Below are 22028 nucleotides of genomic sequence, written 5' to 3'. Positions count from 1 at the left end.
TATCTTTCGTTTTTGTTTTCAAGGTGTGATAATATTTAATATGTATGTAATATAAATAATTTATGTACAATCTTTTGTTTGGCCTATCTTCTTGTATTTTATTATGATTTTCTTGGCTCTAGATTGGGTTTTTTTAAAAATAATTTTTTTATTTAAATTAATTTTTTATATTTTAATATTAAAAATAAATTTTAAAAAATATTATTTTAATATATTATCAAATAAAAAAAATTAAACAGTAATTGTTGCCTAGATATTAAAATATCTAGACAATAGCAAAATCATTTTATAAGACAATTGGGCTTTTCAAAATTAAAAGATAACAATATCAAACAAACTTATCATAAGCTTAAGGAGATCCAATAAAAAAAATCTATAATAACAAGTCCGATAAAGACCGATATAACTTAGAAGTTACTAAAGAAAAAATTGTTTATTTTCTTTTTCATATACTTCAATTGACATTCTCTCATTCTCTTCGTGAGACTAACCACATGGCAGATCACATAATTAAATATGGAGTGTTTAAAAACACTGAACTTATCGCTTGGCTCTAATTTTTGCTTGATGAGTGGATCTTTTATTTCTTTAATTTTTTGTTGCGGCTTTTAGGGAAACTAGATTGTTTTTTAGGCTGGTTCGGGCTCTTATAGCATTTGATGGTAAGTTGCAGGATCCTTTTAGGTGCGTGCCAATAATCTGTAGATTGCTCTGTTTCTAGAAAGGAGTTGAATAATCAAAATCTTCATAGGCAATTCGAGCTTGTCAAATCTTTGTGTTGTGTGCAACTTTTTTGTCGCAGAATCTGATATTGCAGGTTTAGAGGGGTCATTTGATGGTCTTCTTTTTTACCTACTGTAGTTTTTTTGTTTTAGTCTGGTGCGCAATCCTATTCCTTTACTTATTAAGGTGCCAAAAGCTGATCTCTGGAGAGGCCATTGCTGGCTCCTACAAATGATATCAAATTTTGTTTTCGATTAAAAAGAGAAAAGATAGAAATAATTTGTTTTAATTCAAATCTAGATTAAGGTGGAAGTCTACTTGTCAATTGTATGGCATTAAATTTGCATCTTTTAACTGCTATTTATTTTATTTTTGGTTTTTTAATTTTGTTGATTATTTCATTTTATAAACCTGCTAAGCTTGAATTGTAAATAGATTTTTTTATGTTTTCTATGTCTTTCCCAGCAGATCTTGGTGTCGTCTAATGCAATATTATACTTTAAAAAAAAAGTGATTCCATGTCTCATATGTTTGTCTTTGTACCACCTTTTTATTGAACGAATGAAACAATTGATCAAATCTAAACAACAATTTCTTGTTATGTGATAGTAAATTATACTAAAAAATTAAATCAAATTACTATATTTAATAATTTATTAACATAATTATTTCACAACTCACTTGGTTAATACATGATGCTGCTAAATTACTTGGTTAATATATAATGCTGCTAAATTACAGGTTATAGCACTGAAAAATAGACTATTTATACCATGTGATAGACAACTTGTCGTTTACTATATTTAAAAAAAAATACAAATAGCACAAGTTGTATAAAAAACACAAGCATGCATATTTGAGTTTTTTTTAACAAGCTCAATATTTTTTTGTTAATGTCCTTTTATTTTTTATTTTGATATTTTTTATTATTTTTTAAAATTTTATTTTTTAATATTGAGTTTTTTAAAATTTTATCATTCAATATTAAGCTAATTATAAGTCAGTTCTTGTATTTTTTTTATTATATAATAATAAAAAAATCAATGCAGTTGAGTTTATAATAAATTTTTTTAATTAGAATAAAATTAAAAAATTTTTTATCTTCGATTTGTTTCTAAACCCACCCAATTAATAAATTTATATTAAAATAACTTAAAATTTAAATTAAATAAAAAATAGGTTTGGATTTTTCCAGCTGGAATCATTATAACATAAAAGATAATTCAAAAATATTCTTAATAATATATATATATATATATATATATATATATATAAAATCAAAGTCACATCAACAACGTCATAAATGAACTAGTAATTCTCTACATTGTCTGGTTTTTCTTCTTGTATGAAATTATGAAATGGTAGGTGACTGGCGTAGATGTAGCACCCCTCTTTTGGGCTTAAATTGATTGTGTCATCAGTGGATTCAATAATGGGCCTAAAACTTGTCCAGCCCATCACCATATCTTTACGTGAGCCCTAATCTAAAACCTGATGGGTCATCAATCCCATCCAGGCTTCTCATACCTTGCTAAGATTTTATTTTTGGTTTTGGGTAAAAATAGAAATTTATTTTTGTATTTTATTTATTTTTAAAATTTCTATTTATTTCTTTTAAATTAATATTTTTAAATTATTTTAATGTGCTAATAAGTTCTATTTATTTTCATGTTTTGAAAATATTTTAAAAAAATTATCTTTTTATTTTTTTCAAATTAATATTTTTAGTGTTTTAAAATTATTTTGATGTGCTGATATCAAAAATAATTTTTTAAAATTAAAAAAGTTATTTTTATATATTTTTGAGTGAAAAAATACTTTAAAAAATACAATTATACTCCCAAACACCTTTATAAATCCTTCATCTACCCATCAGATCGTGTTCACACCTTCGCTATTTTTATATGAAGTTGTTTAAATTAAATTATTTTTTTATTAAAATATATTAGAATAATATTTAAAAAAATTTTTTCACAAAACCATCAAATAATTTAAAAGGTAGTTTAAAAAATAAAAAGTAAAAAGTAAACATTCCCAGTAATGCACATCTGCATGGAAAAAAAAATTATATGATAATAATAAATAAAAACAAGGAAATGTGCTTGCTTTGTAATCACTCCATGGGTGGTGGTGGCAAAGTCAAAAGGTGGCAGTTCCACAGCCGCAATAGTGCTCTTTGACGTGAAGAAAGGCGCACCATTTCGCTTGCCTGAAAATCTCATCCACCAGAGCCGCCTCTGATGTGATGTCCATCAATATATATATATATATATATATATATATATAATGTTTGTTTTGTTTTGTTAGGAATTAGTTTCTGTGTTCTATATAATTAGTAAAGGCTAGGAATATCACTATAACATAAATTAACAATTAAATATTTGATGTATTTAATTATCATGATTAATTCATATTCAAATATATTTATTTTATTTTATTTTAAACACAATCCAATAATAAATGAAACCTAATAAATACATTCAAATAATACTTAACGGATATTCTAAAGAATTAATCATGCTAATTAAATACATCAAATAATTGTTATTTTAAATTATAATGTTTTAAGTGTTTATAATAAATAAATAAATAAATAAAACACACGAGTTGATTAAAAACATTAAATGACTCTTAACAAGCAACCTAAGGGCACCCATTAGTCCAGCCTTTTTTTTTTCTCTTCTATAAATATGATTTGTTATTGCCTTTTTTTTCTTTTTTCATAGCTATAAGTCATATATAAATATATCATGAAATCCCATCAAAATGGATGAAAATATATTTTATTTTCTTGAAGTATTGGGGGTATTAATATTTTATTTTTTTATAAAAAACTTAAATCATAAAAAATTAGAACTTTTAATTTAAAAAAAATATTTAAAAGTCCTATTAGTTTCTAGCCTATTTAAATTTATATACCATTCATCAAATCCTCGCTTGGGGAAGCTGGCTAGGAAGAATCATGGTAGGATCACACATGTAGTGATTATAATTACATGGTGGTATTTGAGTCACGTGCTTAGTTATAAAGTTGAATATAAAGTTATATAACTTGACTCGAAATCAACCTGGTTTAATGATTGAAAGAATTAACTCTAATTATATTTTTTTAAATAATTTAAACAATATTATTTTAATAAATTAAGAATTAATTGAGTTTTTATTGGGTCAGTAAATCAACCCTAGTTTTAACTAAGTTAATTGATTTTTTTTTTTTTAACTTGGAATGATCATATCCCAGGTCAACTGATAATGCTGTCTTGAAAGAATTCAAGAAATATTAAGAAAAATAAATTCAACGTAGTGTTGCTTTCTTTTTATATATGAATATTTTGAAGAATAATGCTAATATTTCCGAAATTTTCTTCCCAAATTCACTTCTTGTAAAACTTCAACAATTATTAGAATTATGCGATTTATTACCCAAATTCACTTATATAATACATAAAATTCTCATTTAATGCACAAACATTTTCGGGAACTTGAAGTGGCTCAAAATATTGATAAATATAGACAAGATTAGCATCAATTACCCTATTTTGTAGTTGCTTGCACAGTTCAAAATATATTTTCCATTTTTTAGTATCAAGAGATTTTATAAGCTTACAAACAATTCTAATAGAAACTAATTAATTCTCCTCTTGGTGGTTTAATTTATATAATTTTCTTTTGTATTTATGAAAAGTAATTCTAAATATTAAGAAAATATGAAAAAATAAAAATACATATGAATAGTCGGATTAACCAGAGCTTTATATATATATATATATAGATAGCATTAAAAAGAATATTTTTCTTTTTTGTTTTTCCAATGAAGCCTTAACACCTTTTTTTCACCCTATAAATACACCTACAATTACTCATATCTTGTGCTAAAATCTTAGACCAACAGAAAATGAAGAGTCCTTTTGTGTTCTTTTCACTTCTTCTGATTTCAGTTTCATTGCCAAACTCGATTGCACTTCCAGACAGCTTTCTGCAATGTCTTACAGAAAATTCTCAGCCTACAAATCCCATTTCTGATGCTATCCATACTCCTGAAAATCCTTTATTCACAACAGTTTTGCAGTCTTATGCCAGAAACCTAAGGTTCCTGACGCTTTCAACACCAAAACCCCTTGCTATCATAGCCGCGAAGCACGAATCCCATGTCCAAGCAACCATTATTTGTTCTAAAAAACTTGGCTTGCAGATCAGAATTCGGAGTGGCGGTCACGATTATGATGGACTTTCGTATGTTTCCGATGTCCCTTTTATTATTCTTGATATGTTCAATCTTCGATCGATCAATATTGATATTGAAGATGAAAGTGCTTGGGTTCAGGCTGGAGCGACTCTTGGCGAAGTTTATTATAGAATTGCAGAGAAAAGCAATGTCCATGGATTTCCTGCAGGTGTCTGTCCTACACTAGGCGTTGGGGGACACTTTTCAGGTGGTGGATATGGCAATATGATGAGAAAATATGGCCTGTCAGTGGACAATATAGTTGATGCACAAATAATTGATGTCAGGGGCAGGATTCTTGATAGAAAATCTATGGGAGAAGATCTCTTTTGGGCCATTAGAGGAGGAGGTGCAGCAAGCTTTGGAGTCATCCTTTCCTGGAAAATCAAATTGGTTCCAGTCCCGGAAATTGTCACAGTTTTTAGTGTTGACAGAACTCTGGAGGAGGGTGTTAGTGACCTCGCTTGGAAGTGGCAACAGATTGCAGCTGATAAACTAGATAATGATATCTTCATAAGATTGATGCTACAGCCTGTAAATGGAACTCAAGGGAAGAAAACTATACAGGCATCCTTCGTTGCCATGTTTCTTGGCCGAGCAGAAAGACTCCTTTCGGTGATGAATGAAAGCTTTCCTGAATTAGGCTTACAGGCGAAGGACTGCGCTGAAATAAGATGGATCGAATCTGTCCTGTTTTGGGTCGGCATGCCTCATGGAACTCCTATTGAAGTTTTACTTGACAGGATTCCAAAGGGTGTGAACTATCTGAAACGGAAATCAGACTATGTTAAAGAACCTATTTCAAAGGAAGGTTTGGAATCCATATGGAAGGTTATGGCTGAGGTTGGAGAAGTGGCAATGCTCTGGAATCCTTATGGTGGAAAAATGAGTGAGATTTCGGAGGCGGAAACTGCATTCCCGCATAGAGCCGGAAACATATTCAAGATCCAATATTCTGTGAATTGGAAGCAAGAAGGGATTGCCACCACCAACCATTATGTCAATTTGACAAGAACTCTCTTTGAAGCCATGACTCCTTATGTCTCAAAGAACCCGAGGGAAGCATTCCTCAACTACCGTGATATCGACATTGGTAGCATTGGCAGCCAAGGAAATGGGACATTCCAGGAAGCAAGTGTTTATGGGCATAAGTACTTCAAGGATAACTTTGACAGATTAGTGCAAATTAAGACAAGGGTTGATCCTGATAACTTTTTCCGGTATGAACAAAGTATTCCAATTCAATCATCATCTTACAGTAAGATCCTATGAAGATTGTAGGGATTTACTAAGAATTAGTTCATCTCCTGCTTGTCTGAGTATGCTCAGTTTCAGGACAGAAATTGGAAGTCTTATCCTCAGGAAAGAAAAAATAAAGATGTTAGTTTTTTCCCTGTAGTTTTTTAAAATGATTTTTCTAATTATGGTTTGATGGAATTTGTTGTATACTGTGTTGAAGAATAATTAATTTGAACTTCAAGAAAAAAAAAATCTTCTGTTGCAATTTCAATTTTATTATTTTCTACTAATCAAGAACAGCTTATGTGACTTGAGAAGAAAATTATGGCTTCTTGAGTTAAGAAGAAATTAAAGCAAGTAGTGCATTTTACTCAAAAGCACAATTTATTGTGCAAGAAATGGTTTGGTTTAATATTTCAATAAAAATATTAAACATTGAATATAACATGAACTATGTAAAAGCATTTAATTAAAAAAAGATTCATCATTTTAGATAAATTTAAAAAAATATTTCATATATTTTCAAATAATATTGATTACAAATCCTTGCAGGCAGAATGAAATTTAAAAAAAAAATTAAATCTTAATTTATGAATCAATGATTATGGTATTGAAAAAAAATATATTTTGACAGAGATAATAATAACATTGAAAAATTGATTACTAAAATGTTAAGTCAAGTTACTTATTACTTTTTTAATATTGAAAGGATCATGACAAGTTGTTAAATATTGTACTTAATTTTTAAATATAAATCAATCAATTATTGAATTAATAATAAATTTATTTAATTTATTTAATTATATTTTATTTAGTATTACAATTTATATTTGAACCAATTTATTAGGGAGCCTAATGGATTACACATATAAAAAGCATTAGTCAGATATTTATTAAACAAATATGACTTAATTATAAATAAAGTTTAAAAATTAAGGACTAGAATATAATTTATACAAAAAATTATAATTTTAGATTTAGAAAAATCAAGTAGCAATTTATTGAATAAATTTATAAAATTATCTTAAAATAATATATGTGATATTATTATTAGAAAAAAATAATATTTTATTATTTATAGTATTTTTAAATTTTTTTATAAATAAAATATTATACCTTTTATTTTATAAATGGTTTATATAAAACACTCGAAAAACACTAAATAAAAAAGATATCACTAACAAATATACTAATTCCTCTCTAATTAATCCCTCTCTTTTAAAGGATATAATAGATTTTTTATTAATAGATTGTATAAATCACCAGTAAAGATTGTATTTAGACAACATATAATTTATAATAATCTAGTTTTGAAATAATTATTTAAAGTGTAAAATAATTTGTGATTTTGGAGTGATATTTTTATAAATACTAATCAACTCTAACTCTGTAGCGAGTGCAAAGCTGTATTCTCACGTCGAAAATTGGTAACAGCACGTTTCTGCCATGTCCAGTTTGTGAAGGTATTTCTGGTTATGTTCTTTCACTCTTTCTGGTGGATTGTGCAAGTGTGAAAGGTCCGTTTGGAAAGGTTTTTGCTTTTAGTTGTAGTTTTTTTTGTTGGAGTGCATGATAGTTGTCGTTGTTAAGGTTGTAAGAAATTGTTAGGGTTAGCTTGGTTTCTTTATTTTACAGTAATATATTTGCTTGGATCAGTTTAAGTATTTAGCAATAGAGAATTAATTTTCTCGTTGAATATATTTTTTTAAATTAATAAGTTGTGTTTAAATTAATTTTAATATTTTTTTTCTGAATATCAACTTTAAAATATGAAGATGCTAAATGATAAAGGGCCGGATAATATATTTATTATTAAAATATCTTATATTGTAACATACTCAAAATCTTTATATATATATATATATATATATATAATTGTTTTACAAAGTATATATATATATATATAAATTCAATCTTTTAGCTTCTAAATTGTTTTAAGAAGTTTTTTTAGAATTCTACCAATTTTTGTAAAAAAAAAAAGATTCTAAAATCTTTTTTGAAAACCCTAACACCATTTTCCTTTCTTGATAAAAAGGAAAATTTTAAAACCTAGGTGAGTTGCTGGTTAACTTAAAACCTTGTAATAGAACCCGTCCTATGCTTTTCATATCTATTGTAATAATGCACTCACTCTGTAGAAACAACACCTCACACCCTCTGAAAAAAGGGCAATTTAGTGCCGAATTTATATTTCCTGTCTTCTTCTTCTTCTTTCTTATATTTTTTTAAAACACTTGGTATTTTCTTGCTATATATATATCTTCTTTCGAAGATAGAATAAATCACTCCCGCAATTAGTCATGCCTACACAATTCACGCAATGAAACTCCGTTTCTTTTAATGAAAGATTCATTTAAGTTCTGTTTTCCTTTAAGTTAGATAGTTGCTTTAATTAGTTTTTATTAATTAATAATAATTAAAGCATTCCATCCCTTTATGCTGCTTGGAAGAATAGCTACGACTGTAGTGTGGATACTGACTTTTATGTGATAGGGTCCTACGTGCTGCCTTGAAATTAATTAGTCTACAATATATTAGAAAGTGGCTATTAATTAGCATGCATGATACCAATTTAATGAAAAACATAAATACCTGCGTGGTTTAACCAATAACCTGCTTCGTGAATGAAAATAGCATCCACATTCTACTATAGTTTAAAAAAAAAAAAACAAAGAAAAAAGAGAGAATATTATGCATTGTCATGGCGACAATGCATCTTGTCCTGACGGTGGATGCATGTGATTTCTTGGTGACAATGATATCAACTCAGGTCATGGCTTCAATTCAGGAGCTAATTCAGTATAAAGCTCTCGGGTCACAAAATAAATATGTTAATTTAAATTAAAAAAGTATAAATAATTTTATTTAAAAAAATCGGGTTTTTGTATTAACCTCGTCCAAGCTAAATCTAAGATAAGTTAGTTTTAGAACCAAGGTAAACCAAAGCTGAAAATGTATGTTTATTTTTAATTTTAGTAGTTAATGAATTAGGCGATTTATACTTAGTGATAAGGTATTAGAACGTTTCAATTTCAGTTTCTAGCTATGATTTGAAAATAAATGCCATTTTCTTTCAACTCTAAAAAAACAAGAATAACAAAACTTATAAAGGGAAACATTTTTTTTATTAGTACTCAAATATATTTTTATAAACTTATAACAAAGATGAAATTTATATATTTTTATAAATGAGATCAAAGGACGCATGTAATTGGAATTCAAACATTCAACCATGAAATTAACGATCTTTATCATTCAACCATTTTTGCTGGAGGACTAATAGTAGTAGTATTGATTGTGGACCTTGTGTTATGCTGCAAGTTTTTTTTTTTTTTTTGCATAAAAAGGAATGTTTTGTGTCATAAACATGTTTCGGAATAAGAAGAAAAATTCACATCTTAAGTTATAAACCTAATTGAATTAAATATTAAAACGATTATATTTATATTAAAAAAAACAATGACAATAGATTAATTAAATTTTTTATTAAAAAAATTATGATAACTTAAAAAAAAAATATTTTTTTCTAAGAAGAAAAAAGATATAGCTTAATTTTCATTCCATTAAATACAAAAAGATGAAATTGGATAAGAAAATGACAAATAAATCGGTTCAATTCAACCTATATTAACATGACAAACATATAACTTAGATAATAAAAATCGAGTTAACCCAAGTTAACATATCAAATTTGCTGTTTAGTTTATAAGACCGAAATAATTTGATAGAAAATAAAATAAAAAAATCTCAAAGCATATTTTTTTTAAAAAAAGTATTGTCAAATGATGAAAACTAAAAAAAATACATAAAAAAATATATTAAACTTTTTAAATTCGTGACCCGGATCATTAGAATAAAAACACCTCATCTCAGAAAAACCAAACAGCTCAATTCCCAATCAATCAAATATTAAATGATAAAATTAAAAAAAAAATTAATTACATAAAAGAATCCAAAACAAAAAAAAAAGCAATTAAAAAAATGATGATTAAAATAAAAATTAAAAATAATTTTTATTTTTAATGAAAAGATGAAATTAAAAAGAAAAATCAAATTAGCAAATAGACAAATAAAATAATAAAAGAATAAAGATAAAAATAAAAATAAAAAATCAAAGCAAATTTTTTATTAATGGGCAAAATTAAAAAGAAATATTAATTTAATCAAAAAATCCAAAAAAAAAACAATACAATAAAATAAAAATGTAATTAAAAACAAGTTAAAATTTTACAAATAATCAAGAATAAAATTAAAAATCAAAAAATTAAAATTAAAATTAAAATTTCAAACCAGAGACAACTTTGAAATTCTACATGGCAACTTGATTTTATCGAGGAGGAGAGAAAAAAATAGAGGACAAAAAAGTTGACGAAGATGAACCACACCAATAACACCACCTTGACCAGACATGTCATTTCATAAGAAAGAAAACATGGCAGCACATTTAATGACATGAAGAAATATAGTTTCTGGTAGACAAGAGACGTTGCATATATTGTTTGTAGGGTACAGGCACTTCCTACTTGATAACCAATCATTTTTTAATTTTTTTTTATCTATTTTAATACTAAGTTGCCTCTTATCCACTTTATTATAATGAAAAAATCAATTTGAAGAAGTAAAAACTTTTCTAGACGTTAGTTTTTTTTTTTTTTTTAAGGGTAGTTTGATAGTTTTGTTGCGATTTTGAAATGAAAAATGACTTCTTTTACTTTCAAACTATATAATATTGATTAATAAATTTTTTAACAAAAATCAAGTCATTATTATAAAATTAACTCAAGGTTTTAGCCTGGTTTTAAATCTCGAGCTTGCAATTAGCCTTATAAAACTTAGGTGAGTTGCTGGTTAACTTAAAACCTGGGTTTTTTTATATAATTTTATGTATTTTTTAATAAATTCTAAAAATATAAAATTAATTTACAAATACTTAGTCTTATATATCTTTTTTATATATATAATCTACATTCATATTAATTATTTCTTAAATTTTTCATGTGAAATACTATATTACATGTTTATTTTTTTTATTTTTATAAATTACATTCATATTCATATAAATTATTTTTTTGCTTTTTAATATAGAATAATTATATTACATTTAATGTCTCACAATTTTTTTATAGCCATATTGGTATTGGGGATGCCGACTTTTACTTAGCAGAACGAAACTCCTTGCCGTGTGCTCTATGTCTTCGAATGGATAGTTGACAAAATAGAAAAACGGAAACGATGGAAGGAGACTGTACAGTGCTAGATAGCCATACAAGAGCCCGTGCTTCATAGCCAACAACCCTCATCCTCATGAAAAAGTCAATAAAAATGAAAAGTACCACCGTCTCTCTCTCCCCCCCCGTCTCTCTCTCTCTCTATAGAGAGAGAGAGAGAGAGAGAGAGAGAGAGAGAGAGAGAGAGAGAGAGAGAGAGAGAGAGAGAGAGAGAGAGAGACGGTGGTACTTTTCATTTTTATTGACTTTTTCATGAGGAGAGAGAGAGAGAGAGAGAGAGAGATGGAGTATAGAGCTATGGGATATTCTAATAGTGAGTAAAACAAGTATATAATTGAATTAATCTACACCAACTTTATATTGTTCTTTAATTATAAGTAAATTTTTTATATATTTTTCGTACTAACACTCAGGTCAAAGATTTTGTTATAATCTCCAAAATATTTTATTATTAATAATATATATAGTAAATGAGTTGTACATAATCCTATGGATGCATTCATGGTCTTATCATTAACCGCCCTTTAAAAAATCGTACCAACAACGTGCACTAAGGACCGGAAGGCTTGGAGACTCTCAAAAGAACTAAAAACAAAGAGAGAGGGTTAAAAACTTCAAGCAGATCAATCATTTTTAGTAGTGTTAGTATGGCATCGAGCTGGTTTTTGTTTTTTTTAAGTGTTTTTGTATAAAAAATATTAAATTGATAATTTCTGAATGTTTTCTTAAGGTCTTAATATTATAATATATATATATATATATATTATTTTAATCTATTTTCAATTTAAAAACACTTTAAAAAAAACACAATTCTCTTAATTCAATAGGTTCAACGGTGCCCGCTTATGGCTATATAAATAGATACAATAAAACAGACAGATAGTTTTTTTTTTAATATAAAAATAAGTATTACATTAAAATGAAATTACTGAAAACCAGGCGCTGAACAGTTCTTCATAACTACATAATTTTCTGTATATTATTTTGAGGAAGAACACGATTTTTTTAGGAGTTCAAGAATTCAAATTTGAAGTTAGCAAATAGTATAGCATATTGTTTTTTTTTTTTGTTTTTTTTCCTTGTTATGCTCTGTTTTCTTTTCCTTGAATATTTCCAAGTCAACCCTTGGCATGCTCGATACAAGAAGTTAATCCTTTAGCCAAATGATTTGAATACATCGATCATTTTCTTCTCGAATATCAAGTATAAGATCTTTCCCTCCTTCTTTTCCTAATCTCATCTTCAATTAAAAAACTTTCCCTCTTCGATTTTTTTAATCCATCCCTTGTTTTAATTTTTCAGTTCCTTACTTCTCCATCTTTATTTTGAGAAAAATCAATTCAAATATTCAACCATATAACAAATAATATATATTTAAAGTGCAGCTCAATTAGTTAAATTTTAAATTTATTTTTTAATAATTATGAGTTTAAATCATCTCAGTATTATTAAAGATTTATAATAATCATAACTGACCTTGCATATATATTTCAAAATATTACAATATTGTCGTAAAACAGGCATTAGTGTCATTAGTGTCACGTCATTGCATTTCCCAGCTATTTATATACTTAAACGAAGTATTTTATAGTGGATAGAGGGTAATTTATGATATTTTAAATTTAGATTTTAAAACTAATGCTCCAAGAAAATTTATTAATTTTTTTAAATGCGAAAACACAGTTTTAAAACTATCCAATATATTAATATATGAGTTAACATGAAGGTTTTTCTTAACGATTACAAAAAACTAAATACTTGTTTATCTTATATACAAGGGTCAACAGTCAGTGCACAAGATGCAATAAAATTCGGCTGCTTGCCAACATGCCCTTTGTAAAGTATTGTATAAATGATTTCACGCTAGATTAGAACAATCCAAGCAGTGCTGACTTGCCAAACAGCACCACATGATTCCCATTTTCTCCACTGAGTTTTCCATTTTGAATTTTCTCTTAAAAAGACGTTAATCCTTTCCGAGCATTGAAGAAGACTACATTTATTTTCCTATAAATACTTTCTCGTTGCTCAACCAAAACCCACACAGAGAATCATTCTCTTAATCTCACAATGGCAGAAACAACCCTTTTAGCCTTTCTTTTACTTCTTCTTGTCTTCAATGTACCGTCCGGTTCTTTCTCTGCCAAAACTAATGATGAATCAGTGTATGAATCTTTCCTTCAGTGCCTAGAAAAAAATACAAATCCCCAAGACAAAATCTCAAACCTTGTTTACTCACAATCCAACACAGCTTACACTTCAGTTTTAAGAGCTTACATAAGAAATGCACGCTACAATACTTCAGCAACACCGAAACCACTTGTCATTGTAACTCCAACTCAAATATCCCATGTTGAAGCCACAGTTATTTGCACCAAAAAAGTTGGCTACCAGCTCAAAATCAGAAGTGGTGGACATGATTATGATGGGATTTCTTACATTTCTGACACACCCTTTTTCATTCTCGACATGTTTAACCTAAGGTTCATCGAAGTGGATATCAAGGATGAGTCTGCTTCTGTTCAGGCAGGTGCTACTCTTGGTGAACTCTACTATAAAATCTGGGAAAGCAGCAAGGTTCATGGTTTTCCTGCTGGGGTTTGTCCTACAGTTGGTGTCGGTGGGCATTTAAGTGGTGGGGGTTATGGCAATATGTTGAGGAAATATGGGTTGTCTGTTGATAATGTGTTGGATGCACAGATTGTTGATGTTAATGGGAAACTTCTTGATAGGAAAGCAATGGGGGAGGATCTTTTTTGGGCAATTCGTGGAGGTGGTGGTGGAAGTTTTGGGGTTATAATTTCTTACAAGATCAAGCTTGTTTCTGTTCCTGAGACAGTTACTGTTTTCAGAGTTGAAAGAACACTCGATCAGAATGCTACTGATGTTGTTTACAAGTGGCAATTAGTTGCTCCAACAATAAGCAAAGATCTTTTCATGAGGATGCTTTTGCAGTCTGTGACAAGGAAAGGTAAGCAGACTATTAGAGCATCAATTGTGACATTGTATTTAGGGGATTCTGATAGTCTCGTGGCTTTACTGGGAAAAGAATTTCCTGAGTTGGGATTGAAGAAGGAGAACTGTAACGAAACAAGCTGGATTCAGTCTGTGTTATGGTGGGCTAATTTTGATCTCGGAACATCACCAGATGTTCTTCTTGACAGGAATCCTAATGATGCCAATTTCTTGAAGAGGAAATCAGATTATGTTCAGAAACCAATTCCAAAAGATGGGTTAGAATGGTTGTGGAAAAAGATGATTGACATAGGCAAGACTGGATTGGTCTTCAATCCTTATGGTGGTAGAATGAGTGAAATTCCTGCCTCGGCAACGCCATTCCCTCACAGGGCAGGCAATTTGTATAAGATCCAGTATTCAGTGAACTGGAAAGAAGCTGGAAAGGAAGCAGACAAGAAATTCATGACTCAAATAAGGAGGCTTCACAGTTACATGACCTCATTTGTTTCCAAGAATCCAAGGAGTGCATTTTTGAACTACAGGGATCTTGACATTGGTGTTATGGTGCCTGATAAAGATAGTTTTGAGCAGGGTAGTGTTTATGGTTACAAGTATTTCAATGACAATTTTGATAGGTTGGTGAAGGTAAAGACTGCAGTGGATCCAGAAAATTTCTTCAGGAATGAACAGAGCATCCCTACTCTACCAAGAAAGGCATAGAAGATTTCAATAGTGATTAACCGATCGGTTAGGTAAATGGTTTGTAATGGAAATAATTCATAGCTCCTTTATTTTAATTTAAAGGCTACATCATTGCTTTTTGGTGGAATTATGCCCTTGTATCATTATTGTTCTTTTCTTTTTATTCCTATAATTTATAAAATAAATGTTCTGGGCTCCCTTTAGAGTAATGTAAATCTTGTGATCATTGCTTCACATAGTTGCCTGCTTGAAGGATGAAAATTGAGAAATCCCTTGGTACCAAAGTGTTTGATTTTTCTTCGGTTGCTATCTCATGAATGAATGGTACTTGTTTTGCGATAGAGCAACTTCATCTACGACCACAGAACACAGAAGATGAGAGAAGGTGCATTAACTAACGCCAGAAATTTTCAAAGTCATGCCCCACCCTTCTCCCTTTTCACATGAGGGATGTGAAGGGAAGAGGAAACGAAGCTTATCACTTATCATTCATGTATGGAAGATTGAGGCTCTTGACATTCTGATTCTGATTAGAAAACTGTCGACTGCTTAAACCCCATGATTCTTGCCATGGTTTCAAGGAAGGAACATGTGCTAGCTTTCTGTTCAATTCCGTACAAAAGCATTCCATACGTTCTTGTGCAAGAATTTGTCTTCGGTCAAACACATATGACAAGTCTCCGGTCTCCACATGGCTGACTAGGATAATACTCAAAAAACAATTGCTTGTGTCCACCTCCTTCAGATTCCTTTTACATCTCTTCACTTGTAAAAAATTATTATTTAAGACGGTGATTATTTTTAAGGTTTTTTTTGTTAAAATTTAGATAATGGATTGGTTGAATCAATCTTAGATTAATTTAAAAAAATATATTATTATTTTTTAAAAAATTTAAGAATTTTAATGGAGTCAATAGAATAGTAACCTAACCTATTGAGTTGATGAAATTAACTTAGAATTGATATTGATTTCGGGTAAATAAAATAATGTCATATGCTTTATGATTGACATTTGTACTTTGCAATCCGTGATGTATACAGCATCACATGGCCATTACAATTATTGCCCTCCAACTTTTCCTTTACAGATTTTTCACGATGATATTATCCTTCTTCATCAGTGTTGTGTGCCCTGTCCCAGTTGCATCAACTGGCTTTGTAACTACCACATGCGGCTTGTATTGATGTCGACTATAATAGACCTCGGCCATAACTCATGAATCAAACAAGGGGGTGTCCTCCTCATGCTCATTCTCTTCCTCCTGGTAGCTACCTTTGTTGGTTTATTGCAGGAATAGACTGAGTTTAGAATGCAGGACTCGGGGGTGACAATGAGTTCAGAATGTCTCTGGTTTTGGGCATAATGAAAATGTCAACGCTCATTCCAGCCATGCAATCTGAAAAAGGAAATAAATATAGTGGTATAGCAAGTGTAGCAGTTTGCTTTTTCTTTTCTCTTATATAGCTCGATGATACCAGAAGGTTTGAAGATCCTGAATATAAAAATCATCAGTTATCACTAATAAGACGAGAATGAGAGAGATATCATGGTTATAAAATTTGATTTATTTCGAGATCAATTAACATAATATTATTTTAAGAAAATTTAAAAATATTGGAACAATTATTGTTTTTAAATTTATTAAAAATTAAATTATGTTTCATTTTAACTTTGATTAGATTTAGGTTGATGGGATTAATTTTCTATCTAGTCTAACATAAAACATAACCTAAACCGAGTTGGATCATCGAATTAACCTCCTTTCACTGAAATGAGTTTTACAAGAAGGAGAGAGACTCCAGCCATTACACATTCCCACCAACGTGATCAACAGCCCATCATATCAGTTTGGCAATACTTTGGGAGCCCGAATCATATTTGAGTGCTATGAATTTCATTCTCCAAGTTTTCATGCATTGACTGGGCTTTGACTGAGGGAGCATGGCCAGAAGTTGCCATGGGTTCTAACTGAATATACTATGCGAACCAGTAGAAGAGTTCCTCTGTAAGGTAAAAAACCAGAGCCCATCTACAATTTGGTAGGTTTCCCAAAACGCTTGAATCTCGATTTAAATTATGGATGCCCAGTCGCTAGCTTTTGGTCATGTAATTATACTATAAACAACGCTAATCATTAAAAAAAAAACAAAATCCATGATAAGAAATACAAGATTTACATAAACTATTGGATAATGATATCAAGGATTCACTCTAAGTCACATTAATTTAATCATTCACATGTATTCTTCTTGGAATTTGTTCTTATTATATGTTCTTAATGCTTAATATTACTTTTGTTTAAATTACTCGTGTCATATACATATATGATGTAGAAGTTTAGAATATTGTAGCTGCGATGAGTAGTGGTGTCCTTATGCTCTTACTGTATAAAAGAATGCACAGAATTTGAATATTGTAGAAATAGCAATCAAAAGCAATAGATGAACAACAATTAAATTGAAAAATTAAAATTCTTTCCATAAAACCAATGAACTAACCACTCCTACATCATTCAAATCTCAGATTCATAGAAAGTTTAGTTGGGTTTTAGAAGAGAGGGTTCGATTTTACCAAGTGTAGGGTTTAGGTTTGGGTTAAAATTGAAAGCCTAACACTCGGTGTTAAACTGTGATGACCGAGTGTTAGGCTGGTCGACTTGCGGTTTTTCTTTGTTAAAGCTTCAGAGTTCACTATCTGCCACATATTGCGGTTTTTTTTTTTTTTTTGTTAAAGCTTCAGAGTTCACTATCTGCTTCTTCTTCCATAGTTTCCAGTCATAATTCTCAATGATTCTATGAAACGCTCCTCTTTCTCCTTACGTATTATGGCAAGATTTCCCCAATACAAGGCGAGCATAAACCAACGAAGTGACCTCCTAGCAAATTAATCGTACAAAGCGAGAATAAGCCAACGAAGTGACCTCCTAGCAAATTAATACAACTGGGTTGAATTTAAGAAATGACTTGCACAAATCCACTTCCTCCCGTTGCTTCCTTGCATAAATCTTCGAATCCAAAACCTCTCATCTAAGTTGTTACATTGATATAAATCTCTACTAATACAAAAACCTAGGCTGAGAGAACCTCGTGATTTTGTAGTGCAAATTAAAGGGTTGAACTTTGTAAATTGCTTTAGTCCGAAGCGTTGAACTTTGTAAATTGCTTTAGTCCGATATCGAGTGTTTGGATTCAGAATTATTTTTCATTAATCGATATGTTAGGATTGCACACATAAAATCAAAGAACGGTAAGGCTCGGGAACACCTACAAAACAAAGTCTCGTGTCTTAAACATGCCAACTTGTATAAAGAGAGGGTATATAAAACAAAGTTCCATATCTCAAACACACTAGCTTTTATAGAGAGCGGTATACGAGGAAAACCCAATTTATTATTGAAGATAATAGCCCTCAATATAATAGCAGTGGCTACATTATTGATCGCATCATGATGCTTTGCCGCCTTGTTAGCCCAACTATGGCACTAGGATCTCGGGCTTACCCTAATAGAGAAAAGTTGAGTGCCAGTTGAGCTAGCTAGACCACCTAGGAAATCGGTCCAGTTGGGCTTGTTATTGGTGCGTTTAGTTTGTATCGAGAAAGGGAAAGCTAAGCCTAGGCCTGTCAGCAAGAAACCTTGGTTTGTTGGTGGCGCCTAAAATGCGAAGTTGGATTGGCAAAAGACAAAAAGACCGAAGAAAATATAGAACTTGTAATATTTTTCAATGCAAGGCAATCAATTTAAAAATTTAAACTAATTTATAAAATTTAATTTATATTATTTTTAAATTTAATTTTTTAAGTAAATTTTTTTAAGCTTTAAATTTACACATATCTATATTAAGTTATACTTAATTTTTACTAAAAAAAATAAAAATAATAAAATTTAAATTTATTATCATATGATTATCAAGATTTTAATATTGAAGAAATAATTTAATTTTAAATTTTAAATTATTAAATAAAATTTAAGCTATAATTTATATTATTTTTTAATAAAATATTTAGCAGCTAGCTTTGGATATTCTTTGAAGTCGACTCACCAGCATCCAATTCAAAATTCTGACTGGAATCCATTAACCCAATCGGTGTTAAGTGTCAACCAAGAAAGAGAAAAAATTGGAACTTTGGATAGGCCATGGCTTTTCTTGAGGCTGACCAGGGCTCAGGACTCGTGTCTGGAATTTATACTGGTCAGAACTCAATTACCAAGGAATCTCTATAGCACAAAAGTTTGAAATAAGGTCCCCCATTTAATTGATTTTTCCCAATAATAAGGGATATATTCAGATTTTTTAATCCATGTATTCATTTTTTTTTATTAGAATTAACATTGGTTGTCATATAATCAATTTATAAGTTGCTGTCATAGATTCTGTGGCAGCATAAGGACTTGTGCTTCAGGACATTAGAATCTCTTTCACCACTGTTGCAGCCTATTTTATACGATTCCTCTAAAATCGATCATATCTGGAATCCTATAACAACTGACTTATTTGCTGGTGCATTCAAGAAAATTTAGTGTAATATATTCGAATGTACTTTGATCTTTACATTCTTTATAAGAAACGGGAGCCAACATTGGTTACTGGTTATAAATATGCAACATCTTACCTGCTGTTAAATCTCAAGCTGAAGGAAAGAATGGAAAGGACAATCTTCAATATGCGTTTTTTACTGCTTATATTTCTAGCCCCATCAGTTTGGCCTGCAAGTTGAAGTTCAGCTCATGAGAAGTTTTGGCAATGTTTTTCATCTCGTATACAGCCTTCCAATCCAGTTTCAGAAGTTATCCTTACCAAAAATAGCTCCGATTACTCGTCTGTTCTCCGGTCATCCATACGAAACTATAGATTCTTGAACACTTCAATTGTGAAACCTCAATTTATCATCACTCCATTTGATGAGTCTCACGTTCAAGCTGCCATTGTTTGTGCCAAGGAATATGGCATGCAAATAAGAGTCCGAAGTGGAGGTCACGACTACGAGGGCCTGTCTTTTGAGTCTTATCAAGAATTTGTACTTGTTGATCTAGCTAAACTTAGCTCCATCATTGTTGACATCGAAAACGAGACGGCATGGGTTGGGGCCGGTGCAAGCATAGGAGAGTTATATTACAAAATTGCAGACAAAAGCGAGGTCCATGGCTTCCCTGCAGGCAGTTGTCCTACTGTAGGAGTTGGGGGACACTTTAGCGGAGGTGGATTCGGTACCATATTCAGAAAGTATGGCTTAGCAGCTGATAATGTTATTGATGCTCAGATAGTTGATGCCAATGGAAGAATTCTCGATCGAGAATCAATGGGAGAAGATCTTTTTTGGGCCATTCGAGGAGGGGGGGCGGCTAGCTTTGGAGTAATTTTCTCATGGAAAGTTAGACTGGTTCCGGTCCCTCCAACTGTTACTGTTTTTAATATCAAAAGGACCTTGGAGCAAGGTGCAAGCAATCTTCTTCAGAAGTGGCAAAGCATTGGAGATAAGTTCCATGAAGACCTTTTCCTCCATGCTGCCATAGAAGTTGCTACCTCTAGCCCCAATGGCAACAAGACCATTCGAGTTTCCTTTGTGTCGTTGTTTCTGGGAAGGGCTGAAGAACTTCTACCAGTGATGCAAGATAGCTTTCCTGAGTTGGGCTTAATGCGTGAAAACTGCAGCGAAATGAGTTGGATCCAATCTATCCTCTACTTTGGTGGTTTCTCACCAAGAGACTCCTTAGATGTGCTGCTTAGCCGGACAGCTCAATTTAAAGGATTCTTCAAAGGAAAATCGGATTACGTGAAGGAACCTATTTCAGAAACTGGTTTGGAAGGGCTGTACAGAAGGCTCCTTGAAGAGGAGGCATCAATGTTGATCCTGACACCATATGGAAGAATGAGTGAGATTTCGGACTCGGAGATACCTTTTCCCCATAGAAGTGGAAATATTTTCAAAATCCAGTACCTTATAACTTGGGATGTGGAAGAGGAAATAGAGAGACATCTAAAATGGATGAGAAGACTGTATGCCTACATGGTCCCATATGTTTCAAACTCGCCAAGAGCTGCCTATCTCAACTATAGAGATCTTGATTTGGGAAGGAATAATAATGGAAATACCAGCTTTGCAAAGGCAAGTGTTTGGGGCCTGAAATATTTTAAGAACAACTTTAAGAGACTAATGCAGGTTAAGACCGCAACAGATCCTTCCAACTTCTTCAGGAATGAACAAAGCATTCCTGTGCTTCCATCATGGGGGCAAAGAAAGATGAACCTGAAATAAATTTACCAGGATTTTGTGTAACAGCAGAATAAATATTTGTATTGGTCAAAAACCTCGAAGAACCACCAAATCTAAATCTATTGTTTGCTTCCATTTGTAGTTTTGCCCTTTGAGCTAGAATTCTGTAATGGCCTCTTTTCAGCTCCTTGCCTGTGCTCTGCCACTACGAGGTGTGCATTGGCTTCCCAATTTTGGGTTAGGCTTAAGGTTTTGCGAGTCCTTGTGCACAACTGGGCCTCTTTTAATATGCCTTAAAGAAAACATCCCAGGCCTTCTGGTAGATCCACAGCCGAAGGACAGAGTTGGACTGGACCACCTGGAAGCCTATATTCCTCGGTTCAAGTTACTTGAACAAGAGTTCTTGGCAGAAGACCACCTTGATAGCCATGGCTCACCGGACTGAATACATTTACATAAGATCTTTAAGCAAAATCTGCAATATTTCTTTGCTTGATTTGTCATACAAGTGCATAAAATTCAAGAAACTAAAAGCAGTTCTTAACCAAAAACATTCACCAACCAAAAGCAGCAGAGTCAACTAAAATCCAATTGAAAAGGTCTGCTGTCTCAAACTCTTAGCTCGTATTTTCTAACCATTCTGAAATTCCTCACCTACTTGAATTCGACAGACAAAACTTTGAAATTCAGAAATGAGCCATGTGATTGCTTTATTTGTCTACTATTCAACTTCAGTTTT

General features: G+C 30.9%; 2 protein-coding genes and 1 pseudogene across 2 annotated transcripts; all 3 read left to right on the top strand.

The window, feature by feature from the left end:
• Positions 1–4607: 4607 nt before the first annotated feature.
• Positions 4608–6452, top strand: LOC105112119 (reticuline oxidase-like protein). The gene has a single exon (XM_011007707.1). The coding sequence runs from the start codon at positions 4619–4621 to the stop codon at positions 6218–6220; it is 1602 nt and encodes a 533-aa protein (XP_011006009.1). The 5' UTR covers positions 4608–4618; the 3' UTR covers positions 6221–6452.
• A 6863-nt stretch (positions 6453–13315) lies between these two features.
• On the top strand, positions 13316–15309 carry LOC105112118 (reticuline oxidase-like protein). The gene has a single exon (XM_011007706.1). The coding sequence runs from the start codon at positions 13486–13488 to the stop codon at positions 15091–15093; it is 1608 nt and encodes a 535-aa protein (XP_011006008.1). The 5' UTR covers positions 13316–13485; the 3' UTR covers positions 15094–15309.
• Positions 15310–19560: 4251 nt separating this feature from the next.
• Positions 19561–21430, top strand: LOC105112117 (tetrahydrocannabinolic acid synthase-like; annotated as a pseudogene).
• Positions 21431–22028: the final 598 nt, after the last annotated feature.

The sequence above is a fragment of the Populus euphratica genome, unplaced genomic scaffold, assembly GCF_000495115.2.
Source record: "Populus euphratica unplaced genomic scaffold, PopEup_1.0 scaffold324.1, whole genome shotgun sequence".
Taxonomy (NCBI): Eukaryota; Viridiplantae; Streptophyta; class Magnoliopsida; order Malpighiales; family Salicaceae; genus Populus; species Populus euphratica.
This window is presented reverse-complemented; position numbering and strand designations above follow the sequence as displayed.

Coding starts and splice junctions, on each gene's coding strand:
- LOC105112119 (XM_011007707.1), top strand. CDS start 4,619: ATGAAGAGTCCTTTTGTGTTCTTTTCACTTCTTCTGATTTCAGTTTCA.
- LOC105112118 (XM_011007706.1), top strand. CDS start 13,486: ATGGCAGAAACAACCCTTTTAGCCTTTCTTTTACTTCTTCTTGTCTTC.